Source organism: Erinaceus europaeus, chromosome 1 (genome assembly GCF_950295315.1).
Source record: "Erinaceus europaeus chromosome 1, mEriEur2.1, whole genome shotgun sequence".
NCBI classification, from domain to species: domain Eukaryota; kingdom Metazoa; phylum Chordata; class Mammalia; order Eulipotyphla; family Erinaceidae; genus Erinaceus; species Erinaceus europaeus.
Window position 1 is genome coordinate 103688894 of NC_080162.1, and position 18342 is coordinate 103707235.

Here is an 18342-nt window from a genome sequence, read left to right on the forward strand (position 1 = left end):
TTGGCAACAGAGTTAGGTGTTTGTTAAAGGTTTCTTTGATATATCAAGTCTATTTTTTTTTTTTTTGCTTCCAGGATTATTTTCTCTGAGGCTCAGTACTGGCACTACAAATCCACTGCTCCTGGTGGCCATTTTTTTTTCCTTTTCCACTTTATTGTAGAGGACAGAGAGAGATTGCGAGAGAAAGGGGAGATAAGAGAGGAAGAAAGAAAGACACCTGCAGACTTACTTCACCACTAGTGAAGTGTGCCCCCTGCAGGTGGGGAGAGGGCACAGACTGGATGCAAGTCTTTGAGCTTAGTACTATATGTGCTTAACTAGATGCACTACTGTACGGTCCCAATGTATCAAGTCTTTATACTATTTAAACTTATTATATTAAAGCATAGATATTCTCATTCTTCTTAACACACTTCCCTTCACCTTCCACATACATATAATTGAGAGAGAGAGAGAAAGAGAGAGAGAGAGATTGAGAAAGGAGAGTTGTAATTTGCTGCATAGACTCTTAAAGTCAAACTATTTGAGTTCAAATCTGATCTAGAGACAAGTGCTTATAAGTTCTAACACCTTGGTCAATATATTTTTTTCCTTACTGCCAAAATTACAGGAAACAATGGGAGTATTGGCTCCAAACACAGTGGTTGCACTATGCTTCTGTTTTTCCATGCTCTTTTCATCGCTATCCTCAGTATTATCTGCACCCTAAAGAGACAGAAAACATTATTAGTTAATAACACCTTTAAAGGAAAGACAAGAATTGTAATCAAACAGAGTGATGAATTTTATAAGAGAAATTTTCTCATCTAATCACTTCATTTCAAAAGGAGAATAAAGCCCAGGACAGTAAGTGACTTTCCTAGAGTCAGCTGACTTGAAAGCAACAGGGCAGGGAAGTTGAAGTCAAGCCTTCTACTTCAAGTCCAGGTTTACCAAAACATGCTGCTGAAAGAAAAAAAAATAAACAGGAAAGTATAAAGATTAAGTATGGCATTCAACAGATGGAAGGAGTACGAGAAAGAGCAGTGGAAGAAGAACACATCAGGGTCAGTGTGCAGAAATATGCACTTGGAAGTAGTTCTTGACCATTGTGTTTAGATCAGCCACTGCTATTTTTTTTTCATTCTTTCCACCTTTCTTTTTTCTCTTTCTTTAGGTTATTGTGCTTCCATATGAAATGGTTCTCTAATCTATGTTATCTTTCTGTTCCCCCCCCCCCTGCATCTGTACAGTTAATTTCCTTGATTTGCTGAGTAGTCATTTCTAAAGGCTGATCCAAGGAACCTGTGCCTAGGATGTTAATAGATATCACCTGTAGTCAGGGTTTTGGAAGAGATATATTTGGGAAATGTTCAATAAGATAACATTAAGTAAATGTGTCTGTAGCAAAACTTCTTAGAACCTTTCATGTGCTAATTGGTCTCTTCATTCTACAAGAATTACTGAGAATCTTTCAATGTATTCCTCCCCCCCCCAAATTATTTTCAGTTTTGAAATATTGAAAGGACCTATATAGAGTCAGGAGTGTAGCCAACATTCATATTTTCACTACCCAATATTATTTGAACTTTGGCTACTTGTTACTTACAAGGGCACCTTCAAGTTTAAAGATGGCAGCTGCACCATGCGTTTCTGAAGGAGCCATTTTTCTCCTCCATCGTCTACGGCGAAAAGTATCTGAACTTCGCTGTTTCCAGTGAAATTTCCAGCCAATTAAAGAAGCATATTCCCAGCCCTCTCGGTCTTCAAGTTCTTCCATGGCCTAAAACAGAAAAAAAAAAACTTGCAGTGATGATAGTCACTATGATTATCAATCTTATATTGATAAAGCAAATTATTTGGCCTATCAACAAAGAGGTTTTGAAAGTCTACTCTGTGCCAAGCATGGTGCTAGGAAGCAGATGCACAACAGAGAACAAAATAGGCAGACCCACTGCATTTGCAGAACTGGTGGCCTATAGGAATGCAGAGAAGCAACTAGGTAGTGTACTAGGAATAAAATGTTGGCAGAATGATGATTGTACCATCAAGAAGATCACTTATCCTGACTTAGGATGGGTAGGGGAACAAATGCATTTCTTTTCAGGTTGATTTCTGTTGATATCTTCTCATCCCACTGGCTCATAAGAACATTGTTCTAGCTTGGAAAACATTATTCATTTTATGCATGAAGAAGGACAGTGATACCACTCTTCTCCAGATTTAATAATCTTGTCTAAGCTAGTATTTATCATAAGTAACAATAAAGAGTAAATCAGGGCATATCACTTCTGTAGCAACAAACGTTTTTTTTTAACTTTTTAAAATTATTTTTTTAATTTTAGATATTTTATTTATTTTAATGAGAGATACAGATAGATAGAGATATAGACCATAGTTAGATATAGATATAGATATAGATATAGATATAGATATAGATATAGATATAGATATAGATATAGATATAGACTGCTCAGCTCTGGCTTATGGTGGTGCTGGGGATTGAACCTGGGACTTCAGAGCCTCGATGATGAAAGCTTTTTTTATTTTGTATAACCACTATGCAATCTCTCCAGCCCTTAAACTCTATAAATTACTATTTTTAATGTTTTACTCAACTCACTGAACAAACATGAGTGTCTACTATGTGATACATTATATTAAGATCTGTGAAAACAGTGTGGAATTCTGTTCTTTGTACCCTCACAGGGTTCTTACCTTCATGTATCTAACACATTAGAGTTCCAGGTAGGCTATTATTGTAGGGGCTACTTTTCAGCTTTGAATAAATGTCAAATCCAGGGTAAGTATAATCTTATAATGGACTCTCTACTAGTTTTAATAGTAGCATTGGAATATATTTAATGTAGTCAGGAATGAGGCAAATTAGGGAGTAAGACTGAAAGCTCCTTGATACCCTTTAGTAGAAATGAACCAAGTTTCCCATCTTTTGACAAGAAACTCAAGTGTATTGTTGCTGTTGTTGTTGTTTTTTGTTTTGTTTTATTTTTTTCCTGCTTCACCTTGTTGTTTTCAAATGAAAGGAAAGTCAAATGACTCTAAAAATATCTCACCCTATAAGGATAGGGATAACTGGTAACAAATATTCATTCATCAGCTCAGTCATTCTACTCCATTACTTACTAGGAACACGTTCCAGTTCTGGAAATAAAGAAACAAAGATGACTACAGATCCATCTTTGTGATGAAGAATCCCCTCCCCCTGTCTAGTAAAAACTGCATTAAATAAAATAATAAAATCTAAAAAACAAACAAAAAAAACACCCAAAACTGCATAATACTCATTATGAGTCCAGCACTTTGTAAAATAGAACAAGTTCATGTTTGAAAAAGTTTGTTTGGGGGCCATGCAGTGGCACACCTTGTTAAGCGCTCACACACAGTGCACAAGGATCTAGGTTCAAGCCCCTGGTCCCCACCTGTATAGGGAAAGCTACACAGGTGTTGAAGCAGGGCTGCAGGTGTCTCTCTCCCTCTCTGTATCTTCTCCTCCCCTCTCAATTTCTTTCTGTCTATACTGAGTAATAAATACATTTTAAAAATGAATAATAAAAAAAGAGTTTGGGGGTCAGAAGGTGGTGTATCTGGTTAAGTTCACACACTGTAGTGTGCAAGGATCTGGGTTCAAGCCCCTGGTCCCCACCTGCAGGGAGAAAGCTTCACGAGTGGTGAAGTAGGGCTGCAGGTGTCTCTCTCTCTCTTTCCCTCTCTCTCAATCCCTCCACTTTCAATCTCTTTGTTTCTATCCAATAATAAATAAAATAAGATAAAAAAAAGAAAGAGTTCATTTGAGCCTGGACTCAAACACTGACTCTGTTGTTTACTAGTTAAACGACCTAATAAAAAATCTATTTACTACCTGTCAAACGATGATACAATGAAGATTTTGTGTAGATGATTATAAGCATGGCATGTATTATTGTTAAAATATTATTGTTTCAGTAGACTTGGAGTGAGACTTTTTTTTTATCAGATTCCCAGCTTATGCCTTTTGGGATGGGGCACATTTTGAGAATCTTTGAACAGGCATTATGCACTCAGTTGGCAAATTGTTTCTGTTGAAATACTTGAGTTAACTGGAATTCTGTGTGGTCGTGGAGGCAGACCACAGACCAGCTTCCCCCACCTTTCCCATTCCTCTCACCCTTGCAGTACTCGAAGCAGTCTGTGTTAAATCTTTCCTGCGTTTTCGGATCATCCTTCGTCGTCTGTGGGTATGATACATTTTCTCTGCTGCAACCCAGGATTTGGGCTTATTATCAGGAGGAATTGTAATTCCATACTCCCAGCCTAGAACAGAATTTTTGAGCAGTAATCAGAAACTGATGCTTTTGCTATATCACCAAACGAACATGCAGACAATAGTTAAGTCTCTGTACCTAAACATTCCCTATGATTATGAATGAATGCTAGTGATCCTTCCATGTTGTCTACAATTCAGCCACATTTAATCCAGCCCTCTATTTTTTTTTTCTTCCAGGGTTATCATTGGGGACTTGGTGCTAGCACTACGAATCTACTGTTCCTGGCAACCATTTTCCTTCCCTCCTTCCTCCTTCCTTCCTTCCTTCCTTCCTTCCTTCCTTCCCTTCTTTCTTTCTTCCTTTCTCTTTCTTTCTCTCTCTTTCTTTTTTCCTTTTTATTGGATAGGACAGAGAAAAATTGAGAGGGGAGAGAGACATAGAGAGGGAGAGAGACACCTGAAAACCTGCTTCACCATTTGTGAAGCCAACCTCCTGCAGGTGGGGAGCCAGGGGCTCGAACCTGGATCCTTTCACAGGACTTCATGCAGGCCCTTGCACTTCCAGCCCTTTATTTTTATATTTCCAGTCACCCATGGTAATTGGATGCATCTAAGAACAAAGTCCAAGCATACACAAACACACACACAAAAGGATGAAGCAGTGTTTAGTGGTGTGGGTTGTGTAGACACACACTCTAGATTCAAATTCAGGCACTGTTATATATAATAGCTGGTTATTACAAATGACTGGATGCTTACTAAAAAAAAGTTTCTTGCACATTAGTAAACCTGATGATAGCCTAATCTTTCCAGCAGAGGTAAAAATATACCTTAAAAACCAGTTAGTAGGGGCCACATGGTGACACAACTGGTTGAGTGCACACAGTACCATATACAAGGACCCAGGTTCAAACCATGGTCCCCACCTATAGGGCAAAAGCTTAATGAGTAGTGAAGTAGGGCTGAAGGTATCTCTCTTGCTCTTTTTCTCTCTCTCTCTCTCCTTTTTATCTTAGTTTCTTTCTGTCTCTATCCAATAAATAAAAATTAATCAAAATAACATACGAAAAGTTCTCCTAGGACTCTACTCTCCATGAAGTGTGTGCTTAGTCATTGCTATTATTATGAGGCCTGACTTGTGCAACAAGATTAGCAAGGACCTTATTTATTTGAAATATATTGTATTAGTGCTAACTCTTTCTATGTACTATTCACTTTAATAAGAAATAAAAATATCTTCTTTTGGTAAGCTTAATATTATAGGTTCCTCAAGGCTTAATTTATTTTCCTTGAAAAGCCTGAATACTAGTGGGCTGGATGATGGTGCACCTGATTGAGCACACACAGTACGGTGCACAAGGACCCAAGTTCGAGCCCACTATCTCCACCTGTAGAGGGAAGGCTTCACTAACAGTGAAGAAGTGTAGGTTTCTTCCCCACCCTGCTGCTTCTTCCATCCCCCTCCCTCTACCTCTCTCAATTCTCTGTCTCTATGCAAAATAAATAAAATAAAAACAATTTATTAAAAAAAGAAATGTTTGAATACCATAAAGGAAGCTATGTCCACAATCTGCCTTATTGTGAATAGGACAACTTTCAAGGCAATTTATGATTGAGCTAAGGGGCCTTTGAATGTGATGTTCCCAGAAAGAGTATGGCACGTTATTAAAAGAGAGAAAGATCACGGGAGTCGGGCTGTAGCGCAGCGGGTTAAGCGCAGGTGGCGCAAAGCACAAGGACCGGCATAAGGATCCCGGTTCGAACCCCAGCTCCCCACCTGCAGGGGCGTCGCTTCACAGGCGGTGAAGCAGGTCTGCAGGTGTCTATCTTTCTCTCCTCCTCTCTGTCTTGCCCTCCTCTCTCCATTTCTCTCTGTCCTATCCAACGACAACAACAATAAAACAACAAGGGCAACAAAAGGGAATAAATAAATAAAATAAAATATTTAAAAAAAAAAAAAAAGAGAGAAAGATCAGGGGCCAGGCAGTGGTGTGCCTGGTTAAGTGCACAAGGACCTGGTTTCAAGCACCTGGTCCCCCTGTAGAGCTTCTTGTGTAGTGAAGCAGGGCTGTAGGGGTCTCTCTCCTCTCCATCTCCCCTGCCCTCTCAATTTCTCACAGTCTCTATCCAATATTAAATTAATAAAAATAAATAAATAAATAAATAAATAAATAAAAGAGAAAAACTCAATTCCCTCCCAAATTCTTACCATGGATTCCCAGCATCTGAAAGTCTAGTCATAGTAACCCCCCAGTCACTTTGCATCTTTGCCCCTTAACAACATCAACAGCCCCCAACTCCCTACTCCAAGAACTTGCTTGTCTTTCAGATTTGGTACCCAAATTCATAGGTAATACCATATGACCTGGTTATCATAGACAAATAAAGATAAGACTCCTCCTCCCCCCAAAGGAACTTTGCTTAGTTTAACCAAGGTTTTTGCTGTCTATAACCAAGCATATATGAATATATATTATATTATATTATATTATATTATATTATATTATATTATATTATATTATATTATATTATATTATATTATATTATATTATTATATATATTGCCTCTAGGGGTATCTCTAGGCTGTACTATGAATCCACTGCTCCTGGAAGCCATTTTTCCCATTTTGTCACCCTTATTGTTTATCATTGTTGTTGGAGAGGACAGAGAGAAATTGAGAGAGGAGGGGAAAACAGAGAGGGGGAGAAAAAGATAGACACCTACAGACCTGCTTCACCACTTGTGGAGCAACCTCCCTTCAAGTGGGGAGTCTGGGGCTTGAACCTGGATCCTTATGCCAGTCCTTGCACTTCGCGCCATGTGCATTAACCCAGTGTGCTAATGCCTGGCCCCTGGTTATATGGATTTTAATGGATCTTAAACTTACCTTGCTCATCCACTGCACGATTTATGTCATACATCCATGCATCATCATCCCACTCCCAACCTGGAGGGCAGGTTAGCTCACTGGGTGATGCCGATTTTTCACCATTCTTAAAAAACAAATTTCAAAAAAGTAAGCCACAATGTTAAAAAGAGCAACGGTGGGGAACTATTCCCCACACTAAGTGAGGAATCACACACCTTAGAGACCAAACTTACTTAGAAAAACTTCCAAACTTTACCTATGCCCAACTGCTGTACAAAAAATAGTTCTTTATTAGAACGCCTTCCATTACTACTATTAGAGAATGTTGGGTTGTACCATCAGAAATTATTTTGTGGGCTGGGTGATGGCACACCTGCTACAATGTGCAAGGACCTGGGTTTGAGGCCCCAGTCCCTACCTGCAGGGAAAATGCTTTGCGAGTGGTGAAGCAGGGCTACAGGTGTCTCTTTCTCTCTTTCCCTCTCTATTCATCCCTTTCCTCTTGATTTCTGGCTGTTTCTATCCAATAAATAAAAACAATGAATTTTTTTAAAATTATTTTTAGGTCATCAGTGTTCAATCATCATCAACCATATGTGGTTCAAGTTAATATAATACAATAATATAACTATTTTTATGAGAAACTATGTTGGAAAAAAAACCCACCAAAGAAAGACAAGGAAAGCCTGGAAGATACAAGTTTCCCAGACAGGGTAATCTTTCTGGAAGTTCTAGATGCTAGATATGTATGATAGAGCAAAGTTTTTGTTAAATGTTGACTTTAAAATGGTAATTAAATTCATTAAAACTAGTAGTTATGGAAAAGGATCACAGTTAAAGCAATTAAGGCAATTCACTAATATATGAAGAAATGATGATCTTCATTTTAAACTGAAAAAAAAGAAAATCAAAATAACAACTGGATGCCATTTATTCATGTATTGACAGTGATGGAAAGGTCACCTCATGCCTAGGGAATCAATCTTCTAATATATTGTTACTGGAAACAAATTTATACAACCCCTTTGAAAGTAGCTCATTGGGGCCTGGTAGTGTACCCCATAGAGCTCACACATTAGTATGTAAAAGGACTCAGGTTCAAGCCCCTGGTCCTCACTTGTAGGGGGAAAGCTTCACAAGTAGTGGAACAGTGCTGCAGGTGTCTTTCTTCTCTCTCTCTCTCTCCCTCATCACTTAACAAAAGAAAAAAAAATGGCTACTAGGACTGGTGGGTGTGTAGTGCAGGCAGGCAAAATGAAAAAACAACAACAACAAAATAAAAACAGAAAAAAAGAGTTATTCAGCAATATTTAACAAAATCATGCACACACATTAAGCCATGAGCAAGTCAATTTGGGATCTCTCATAGGTAAACATTCATAACGATGAAAATACGTTTAATAGTATTACTATTGCATTGCTTTTAATAAAGCAAACAAAGATTGGGGCAGGGGAGAGAGTATAATTATGCAGAAAGATTCTCCTGCCTGAAGCTTTGAAGTCCCAAGTTCAATCCCCCACCCTACCATAAGCCAAAACTGAGTAGTGCTCTGATTAAAAAAAAAAAAAATCTAAGTCCCAGGTTCAATCTCCGGCACCACCATAAATCAGAGCTGAGCGGTGCTCTGGTATCTCTCTGAGTATATCTTTCTATCTGTGCTTTTCTGTCATATATATATATATCCTAAAGACTGGAGGAAGAAATTAAAAGTCTACAAGAAGGAGCTAGAGAGATAATTCAGTAGTAGAGCACATACTTTGCATGCATGTTCCCAGAACTGATCCCTGGCACTACACAAAAATGAAGAGCCATTAAAAATGAAGAGCCCCAGCACCACACAACAGAGACTATGACCCAAAAGGAAGTTCCAGTGTTGTGACGTTAGTGTATTTGTTTCTCTATCTGAATGAAAAAGTGACCTAGTGTGGTGAGATTGAGCCTGCCGACATAAAAATCAAGAAAGAAGACAAGAAACAGAGCACCACAAGTGACAGAGCAATGTTTTTCTCTCTCTCAAAATAATAAAGTCTACAAGGAGAGGGGTGTTTAAATAAATCTTGGAGCATAAATATCATTAAATACTATGCAGGCATTTTTAAAGTTATAGCTCTGTTAACTAATAACAAAAAGTATGTGAAAAACACAAGTTATAGAACTGGATATACACCTCAATTTTATATTATTATTTTGTTTACATAGAGACAGGGAGACAGAGAGAGAGAATGAAAAAAGACCACAGCACTGAAACTTCCTTCAGTGTGGTAGGGGCCAGACTTGAACCTGAGTCGCTAACAACGGCGCAGTAGCACCCTATCAAAATGAGCTATCTCACCAGGTCAATTCAACTCTGTTTAAGTGGGAATAAATGTTATAGACTTGTATAAGAATAGAAAACAGCTGTTGATAGTCATTTATGGTGGGGAGGGAAGGTGAAACAAAATAAAAAATATTTATTACTTTTTCTCTTTATGCTATCTGACCATTGCAAAGAGGGTCATTGTAAAACTCGCATTTTACAACTGGCTAACTAATAGATAAATGTCTACAATAAAACGCTGCACAAACCAAATATTACCATGTACTAACAACATTCAGTTGCATGGGTTCAATTTCTCTTCTATAGAAAAATAAATGAGGGCCAGGCAGTGGCACATCTGGTTAAGTGCACAATCTACAGTGTGCAAGGACCCAGGTTCAAAACCCTGGTCCTCATTTGCAGGGGGAAAGCTTCAAGAGTGGTGAAGTAGAGCTGCAGGTGTCTCTCTGTCTTGTTCCCTCTCTTTTTTTTTAGAAACAGCTTTTCTAAAGATTTTTTAAATACTTATTTATTCACTTTTGTTGTCCTTATTGTTTTATTGTTGTAGTTATTATTGTTGTTGTTGAATAGGACATAGAGAAATGGAGAAAGGAGGGGAAGACAGAGAGGGGGAGAGAAAGATAGACACCTGCAGACCTGCTTCACCACCTGTGAAGTGATGCCCATGCAGGTGGGGGGGGTACTCGAACCAGGATCCTTACATCGGTCCTTAAGGTCCTTGAGCTTTGCGCCGGGAGCGCTTAACCTGCTGCGCTACTGCCTGACTTCCCTCTGGGAAGCCAAGACTGCTCGGTGGATGTTCATTCAGATCATGGGTTCACATGGTGAGCATGTGAGGGTCTGTCTCACCGCATCAGTGTAAGCATCCTCCGCTGGCTTCCACTCGCCTCCTGGGTAACGGCTCTCATTCTGATAGATTTCATCTGTGAACTCTGAGTGACCTGCATCTGCCTCAGTCAGCAAGCTATGGAGGAAGCCTGTGTTAGCCAAGCAGAAAGGGCAGTAGTGGACAATCCCATTTACTCCCCAAAGCTAGGAAACACTGAAGTCTCTAAGGGACTGGGGAATAGGGTGGGACAGTAGTTCCTCCCCCACTTTACCCCTCTGGGGTCTCCACTCTGGAACTCCTCTTTGTACTAATAGCTTTTGGCATTCCTTTGAAGAAAAGGCCTGCCGGAACAATGAGAACCAAATTATAGAGAACTCAAATGAGTAGGGTTGTTCCTTTTCAGTAATTAGGGTGGAGACTGGGAAAACAGTATTGTGGGCAGCTTCTTATAGGGTCCTCCCGCTCCATATTTCTGTTTCAATCCAGGGATCTTTGGCTTTTTTTCTCTTGGCTAAAGGTACAAAAGGAATAGGGAGTTGGTTCCCTTTATTCCCTTTATTAAAAAAAAAAAAAAAGTAATAGAGACTGTCTCGTAAGGCCAAGTCTGGAAATTTGTACTCATGGCTTGTTTGGTCTACGTAACACAAACTGAAGGGAGGAGTTTAAATTTTCTGGATAGTTACTAGATAGATAGCCAAAGGAGATCATTTAAGACTCCAGACTACATTTGGGGACTTGAGAAATCCATCAGTATGGATTGTTGCCATGCCAATTTTCCTCTTGATTTTGGAACTGTTTTGACAACCATAGAGCAAGTACAAAGTCTCCATTTGAAGTCTTCTGCCAGGTAACCACTCAAGTGTGGTTTCTTTTCCCTTCACCATCTCTACATCTTTCCTAGAATCAAGCACTGGAAAGAAGTCAGGAAATAAACAATTCTAACCAGTTTTTATAAATTGGCCCCATCCATCACTTCTTTAGGCCCCAGAAAAGAAGAACAGAAGCCTGGCTGTCAACTCTAGGGTCCCATCTAGCCATGACATGCTTCCACCTTCTGCTTTTCCACCCACAATTCCCCCTGCTTTCCCTGTCCTCACTCACCCTCCTTCCCTCTGTTCAATTCACATCTCATTTCCCTTCTTCTTACCAGCAATACCAACACTATTCAGAGTATGCTGTCCTAAGCTAAATGCCAAGCTATACACACACACTGGGTATTAACAGACCAGACCCAGGGTATTCATTTTCCTCCTTTTCTAATATCGACATGATTATAGGAAACCAACGCTTATGCAAAGAGCAAGCTAGAGTTTGAGGTCTCAAAAAATCTAAAAGAAAATCTGTTTTGTCCAAACTCAAGTTCATTAGCATGAGGTTGAGAGAGAAGCTCTAATTCTGATATTGCTGGCAACACTTAGAAGCTAGGTTTTGGCTTCCTTCAAGATGCAAGGGGAAATGTACTTGTGCCCTCTATTATTTCATGTCCTTAAAAAAAACTTTTTAAAATAACCATTTTTGAGTTTAAGCTATACCCTCTGGTGGTCTGAGAGGTGGCACAGCAGCTAAAGCACCAAATATGAATGCATGAGGTGCCATGCTTGATCCCTGGCAGCACATCTGCCAAACTGATGCTCTTTTTCATTAATAAGCAGATGATTTAAAACAAATAATAAAGTATGTGTTCTGTTCCTTGCAGACATTCCAACATAACAGTTGAATGCTGGTTTGGTGCCCTGGCTAGACTTGAGTTGTAGCCCTGTATAATTTGTACCTTTTACAACCCATGTTGCCTTAAGTTACTTAATCTTTGTAGGTCTCAGTGTTTTCATTTGTGCAGTGGAAGTAATGCTCTTATTTCTGGGGAGAGAACTCTCTGTGACTTTCCTGGATTCTGCACAGAGGCTCCATAACCTTTGTGACATACTGTCATTCTAGGAACATTTATGTAGGGGAAGTCCTTGACAGACAGAAGTAGTGTCTTTTTTCAGGTCAAAGGGTCAGCATCCGTACTACCCATTGGAAAAGATCTGGGTGCTTCCTTCATTAAAGCTTTTTTCTCCTCTTTTGCAATTCACTGCATATGCAAATGTCATTTAGTCTCCTCCTCTCTTTTTCTCCTCCTCCTCTCTCTCTCTTCCTCCTTTCCCTTCTTCTCCTCCTCCTTTTTTATTTTCCCCAACTTCAATATCACTTTACTGAAGAAGTGCTTATTTAGTGTTGTGTTGTCATATGGATAAATTTCCCCCAAGGTCAGTGTCAGTATAAGGCATTCTCCACCAATCCATGTTATCATCTTCCTCCACTATAGGCTGACCCTCTTCCTGCTATTCTAGGGGAAATGGAGGTTATAGGACTCAAGTAAATGGTGCTACGATTATTATGAGTAACGAAACCCTTTGTCTCCATCCCAGGAGTCCGATGTCTTCCGTCACCATTCATGAAAATAGCAGAGTGACCTTGCAAGCAAGATAAAAATCCCATATCTTTCATTCTTATTGACACTACTTATCTTGTAGTGGCATGAATTCAATAAGGATGATGGCAGGGGTTAGCACATGGCTTGACACATTTACACAAAATAAATTCTCAATAAATGTTAGTGAGACACTGATGACATCTTTCAAGTTTCTCTGAATGCTTACTAACTTGCCCCTGCTCAGAGTATAAAGTAAGTATTATCAAGACCGATAATATCTAGAGAAGGGCTTTACTGTTCAGTTTTTTTTTTAATTAAAAAAATAGAAAACTTACCTTCTTTCAGGATCAACTGTCCAGCTTCCTTCCCATTCCCAGCCTTTTGGAGGCAAAAAGAATTCTTTCTTGAGTTTTATTTTTCCTGTGACATCTGAAAATTTATGACGACCCATTAATCCGGATGTGCCCCATTTTCCAAACATAAGAGCTTGATTTTCATACTATTGAAAATGGAGAAACAACATTAGATTGCAACAAATAAAGCCAGTCTGTAAATTTTCAAGTTTATCTCAGACCAAGACAAAACCATGATAGAAAGTGAAAAAACTTTATACTCTGAAGGTGTGGACTTAATTTGGACTGTTACCCATTACATAATTTGGGGGGGATCATTCATCTTTCTAAGATTCAGTGCTTTTATCTGTAAACTGGGACCAATTTTATCTTTTTGACAGAGTGGTTTAGGAGTTCAGATGTTTAAATGATTGTGAAAGTGCTTTTTAAATAGGCATAGGATAAATTATAAGTTGTTGGGCAGGGATAGATAGCATAATGGTTATTCAAAGAGACTCTCATGCTTGAGGCTCTAAAGCCCCAGGTTCAACCCCCTGTGCCACCATAAGCCAGAGCTGAGCAGTGCTCTGGTTAAAAAAAAAAATGGAAAAAAATTACAAGTTGTAACTATAGTTTTTCTGAATGACCCCAAATAGTTTTTTGAATTTAATTTAAAAAATTTCTATAGAAGAGCTTGGTTTATAACTGTGAAATCTTTACAAATTGGTTTTAAGTCTACTGCCTAGAATCTAGAGTATATACCCCCCACCCCCCACCTATAAGAAAAAATATCATAACCGATAGTACTTTCCCAGGCAGTTCACCAAGAACCCAGCTTGGAAGTTCTTAAGCCTGATGAAAAAATTGATTAAACACACACACACACACACACACACACACACACACACACACACACAAAACATTGCCTATCTCAGATATTGGCCATGAACCTAGGGAGAAGATGGATGGGTTTCAGGTAAAAGTTATTCAGGTAAAAGTATTCAGGTGGGAGTTGGGCAGTAGCGCAGTGGGTTAAGCACAGGTGGTGCAAAACGCAAGGATCACTGTAAGGATCTTGGTTCCAGCCCCCGACTCTCCACCTGCAGGGGAATTGCTTCAGGAGGTGAAGCAAGTCTGCAGGTGTCTATCTTTCTCTCCCCCTCTCTGTCTTCACCTCCTTTCTCCATTTCTCTCTGTCCTATCCAACAACAACTACATGAATAACAACAATAATAACTATAACAACAGTAAGAAAAAAACAAGAGCAACAAAAGGGAAAATAAATATTTAAAAATACATAAAAAATAAATAAATAAAATAAAGTATTCAGGCAGCAACTTCTTTTTGGCCCCTGGGCAAACACATCATGTAAGTGAGGAAGGAGTCTTCTGCCATATAGATGCTATAATGTCTTAAAGGGTGCTTCTCAAATACCCTCTTCCTGGGGTACTTATATGGGAGTCCTTCTGGTATGTACCAACATTGGCAATAAAAAATCAAGTCAATTTTTGTGTATCCCTTTGGATTAAGATGTTTTGGATGGATTGGTGTATTGCACCAAAGTAAAAGACTCTGGGGTGGGGGTGGGGGGAGAGTACAGGTCCTGGAAAAAGATGACAGAGGACCTAGTGGGGGTTGTATTGTTATATGGAAAACTGATAAGTGTTATGCATGTACAGACTATTGTATTTACTGTCGAATGTAAAACATTAATCCCCCAATAAAGGAAAAAATAAATTTTAAAGAAAGATGTTTTGGATGGGGGTTGCTTTTTAAATATATGGATGCTTTCCATAAGCATGAAAAGTCATCAAGAAGAAAAGACTGGGATGTGATCAAGTGTACCATTTCAGCAAAGACAGTGAATGTTCCTTCTGCGAAGCTATTGAACTTCTTCTCAAGAGCACTTAGCCCCAACCAGATGTTCACTCGCAGCTCCGCAGGCATCCTTGGTCCATTGTTTTTCTCCTGAGGATACTGTGAGACACAATAGCATGGCAGGTTAGGTTGGGTTACTGCATTATGTTTAAGTCCGAAACAGTTTGGACATCTAATCCATGTTCTCACCAGTCTAAGGTTATACTTGTGGTATTAAATTATTTTCAAATGAGCCTACAGTAAAGATTAAAATAACAGCTAAAGTAGTGGTTCTCAAATGAGATACATACATCCCATGCATGTCCCTGGTACCTTTTCAGGAGGTCTACTAGGTGAAAACTACTTTCCTAGTAATGCCAAGATGTTACTCATAGTTTTCACTGTACCGGTATTTGCACTGGTGATGCAAAATCCACAGTGGCTACAATGCTAGACATTAGAGCAGCAATCAAGGCAGCAGGAAACTTTTTTTTCCTCACTCTCAATATAGAAAATAAAATCAGTTTTGCTTAAGAATTCCTTGATAGGGCTGACAAGATAGTTAATCTAAGTGGAGTTCTTGTTTCGTCATGGACATGATCCAGGTCCAAGTGGGGCCCCCCATCACACCAAAGGCAGCTTCAGTGTTATGTTGTCTTTCTCTCTGTTTCTGTCTTTCTACCTGAAAAGGTCAATCAGGAGTGGTGAGGCCTAAATGACAATAACAAATTCCCTTGATAAAGCAGTAAAAATTATTCATCTTATTGGCCCTCGAGTACATGTTACTTTAATATTTGGGGTGACAAAATGGAACGTATATACAAAGCACTTCTGCTAATCATCATGATTAGCATTTTCATTTTAAATGTTAAATTTGCTTTACATACAGACAGAGATCCAGAAAAGTAGAGAGAGGGAGCAAAGGAAATTAGAGCACTAAAGCTGAGTTCAATCCAATGGAAGCCAGACTTGAACTGGGTCATGCACATGGTCAAAACAGTCCTCTATACAAGTGAGCTATTTTGCCAGCCCTTGCTACACATTACATTAATGTCTAGAGAAAAATCTCTTGTACATCTTCATTAAATGTAAATTAACTTAATTGTGTGTGTGTGTGTGTGTGTGTGTGTGCGTGTGTGTGATAGAGACAGAGAGCAAGAGACACCAGTACACTGCATCACCATTTTATGCAGTGCTAGTGATCAAATCCAGGGTATTATACAAACAGGGTATGTACTTTACTACTGAGCCAGCTTCCTAACCCCCACATATTTTTCTAAGTGGAGAAAAATATTTTATTTGAAACAATGATTGACAAAGATGCATATATGGGGCACACTTCTTCATGCACATGGAAAAAGTAAGCCTGTTATTTCAAGGCCATTACATATTTTGTTGCTAATGACAGCTTTAAGGTTTTCAAGTAAATAGAAATTTTGAAAAATGTATGTCTATGACAGTGAACTTGATAAATTCCCAATGCATAGTTATTTTCTAAGTTCTACCAATGATTGTTATTGACCCAATATTGTATGATGGAGCCTATCAACATAAGGAAAATCTGTATAATTCAGTGAATCAATATTTTCAAAATGATCACTGCTTACCATTATAAAAATATGTGAATAAAAGAGCCACTGAAGATATGGGGAGACACATAATGGTTATGCAAAAACCTTTCAAGCCTGAGGCTCTGAGGTCCCAGGTTCAATCCCCAACCCCACCATAAGGCAAAACTGAGTAGTGTTCTGGTCTCTCTCTCTCCATATGGATAGAATATATATGTGTATATATATATATACATATATATTATTTTTTAATTTCTTTATTGGGCAATTAATGTTTTACATTCAACAGTAAATACAATAGTTTGTACATGCATAACATTCCCCAGTTTCCCATATAACAATACCACCCCCACTAGGTCCTCTGTCATCCTTCTTGGATCTGTATTTTACCCCCCCCACTCCCACCCCAGAGTCTTTTACTTTGGTGCAATATGCCAATTGCAGTTCAGGTTCTACTTGTGTTTTCTCTTCTGATCTTGTATATATATATATATATATATATATATATATATATATATATATATATATATTCTTTCTCATTAAAATAAAATAAATTTTAAAAAAGAGCTATTGAAAGCACAAGATAGACCAATGGATTTTAACATAGCAGAGAATGAAAAGTTCACTGATCTGGTTTTAGCTTCCACATTGCATTTAATCTCAAAACTAGCGATTATTAAGATAGTGTTGTCTCAACAATGAGAATTCACAGTTAACTAAAAAAAAAAAAACTTCTTAAAGTGTTCTTCCCTTTTCAAATACAGATCTGTGTGGACTTTTATTCTTCTACAAACTCCAACCAAACAAGTTACTCCATTAGATGAAATGGAGGAACAGATAAAATAACACAGCTATATTTCAATGAAGCCAGGCATTAATGAGGTTCATAAAAGTGTAAAACAGTAGCACTTTGATTTCTAATTTTTCAAAGAAAAGTTATTTTCAATAAAAATATGTAACTTATGTTAATATCTAGTGGGTTTATTATTGCTCTTTTAGGTAAGTATTTTTGAAATTCTGTTTTAATTTCTATTACAATAAATATTGATAGATACAACCCACATAAAAGCTATTTTTTTTAAAGTATAAAGTCCCATGACCAACCCACTGAGTTAAATGACTCCCTAAACTGGATAATGAGTACTAACAAACTCAATAAGTATATAAAACATTCTTTCAAAAGTGTTTTGTTATTTATCCACTGATTTATAAAGCCTAAAACAGAGGAAATCCCTTTACCTCCTGTCCCACCTCCTGTGAAGTTTTATATATTAATCAGCTTGCTTCCACTTACTGCTGAGGTCAATTATAATTGTGGTTCTATCTTAAGCAAAATTTATTCCACCAAGAGACACTTGAAAGTAGATAATCATTCTGGCTCTATTTTCACTCTCCTGATTAAAGAGCAATGAGTACATTTATTAAATGTTAACAGATATTTTCTTGTCTTAAGATAACTCTCTCCTGATTGTTTTCCCTCTTCATGCCTTTTATTCCTCTCCTTCAGACCTAGAGAACTCAGTTGGGGTTACCTGGGAGAATAATGTCCAAACATTCAGTTGGAAACTAGGACTCCCAACCCCAGACCCTACTTTTGTTTTTTACTAAATGCACATACACACACACACACACACACACACACACATACACACACACACACACTCTCTAGAGTGTTGAGATGAACATAAAACTTCTAGGAAATTTCTGAATAAGATAAAATATGCCCATGCATGTGAGATGTACTTTCTTCCAGAAGAAAGAATCAGTAGCAGAAACCCCACCCACAAATATTAAGTCTCAAAATGTTTCAATTTGAAAATATATTTGGCTAAGGGAATAGATTCCACTGAGTATGTGTATTACCTTCTCTTTTATTCTAGCTTCCCAAACAGTCACCAGAAAAGAAGACA

General features: G+C 38.2%; 1 protein-coding gene across 3 annotated transcripts in view; it reads right to left on the bottom strand.

Annotated features, from left to right (window-relative positions):
- MYOF (myoferlin) overlaps nucleotides 1-18342 on the bottom strand; it is a 200765-nt gene that overhangs the window by 50439 nt on the left and 131984 nt on the right. For all 3 annotated transcript variants that reach the window (XM_060192064.1, XM_007516788.3, XM_060192045.1), the window contains exons 25-31: nucleotides 14853-14984; nucleotides 13011-13174; nucleotides 10280-10394; nucleotides 7131-7236; nucleotides 4145-4290; nucleotides 1589-1762; nucleotides 597-705 (exon numbers count right to left, since the gene is read on the bottom strand). In XM_060192064.1, coding sequence (XP_060048047.1) covers nucleotides 597-705; nucleotides 1589-1762; nucleotides 4145-4290; nucleotides 7131-7236; nucleotides 10280-10394; nucleotides 13011-13174; nucleotides 14853-14984 — 946 coding nt within the window. The remainder of the gene's footprint in view (nucleotides 1-596; nucleotides 706-1588; nucleotides 1763-4144; nucleotides 4291-7130; nucleotides 7237-10279; nucleotides 10395-13010; nucleotides 13175-14852; nucleotides 14985-18342) is intronic.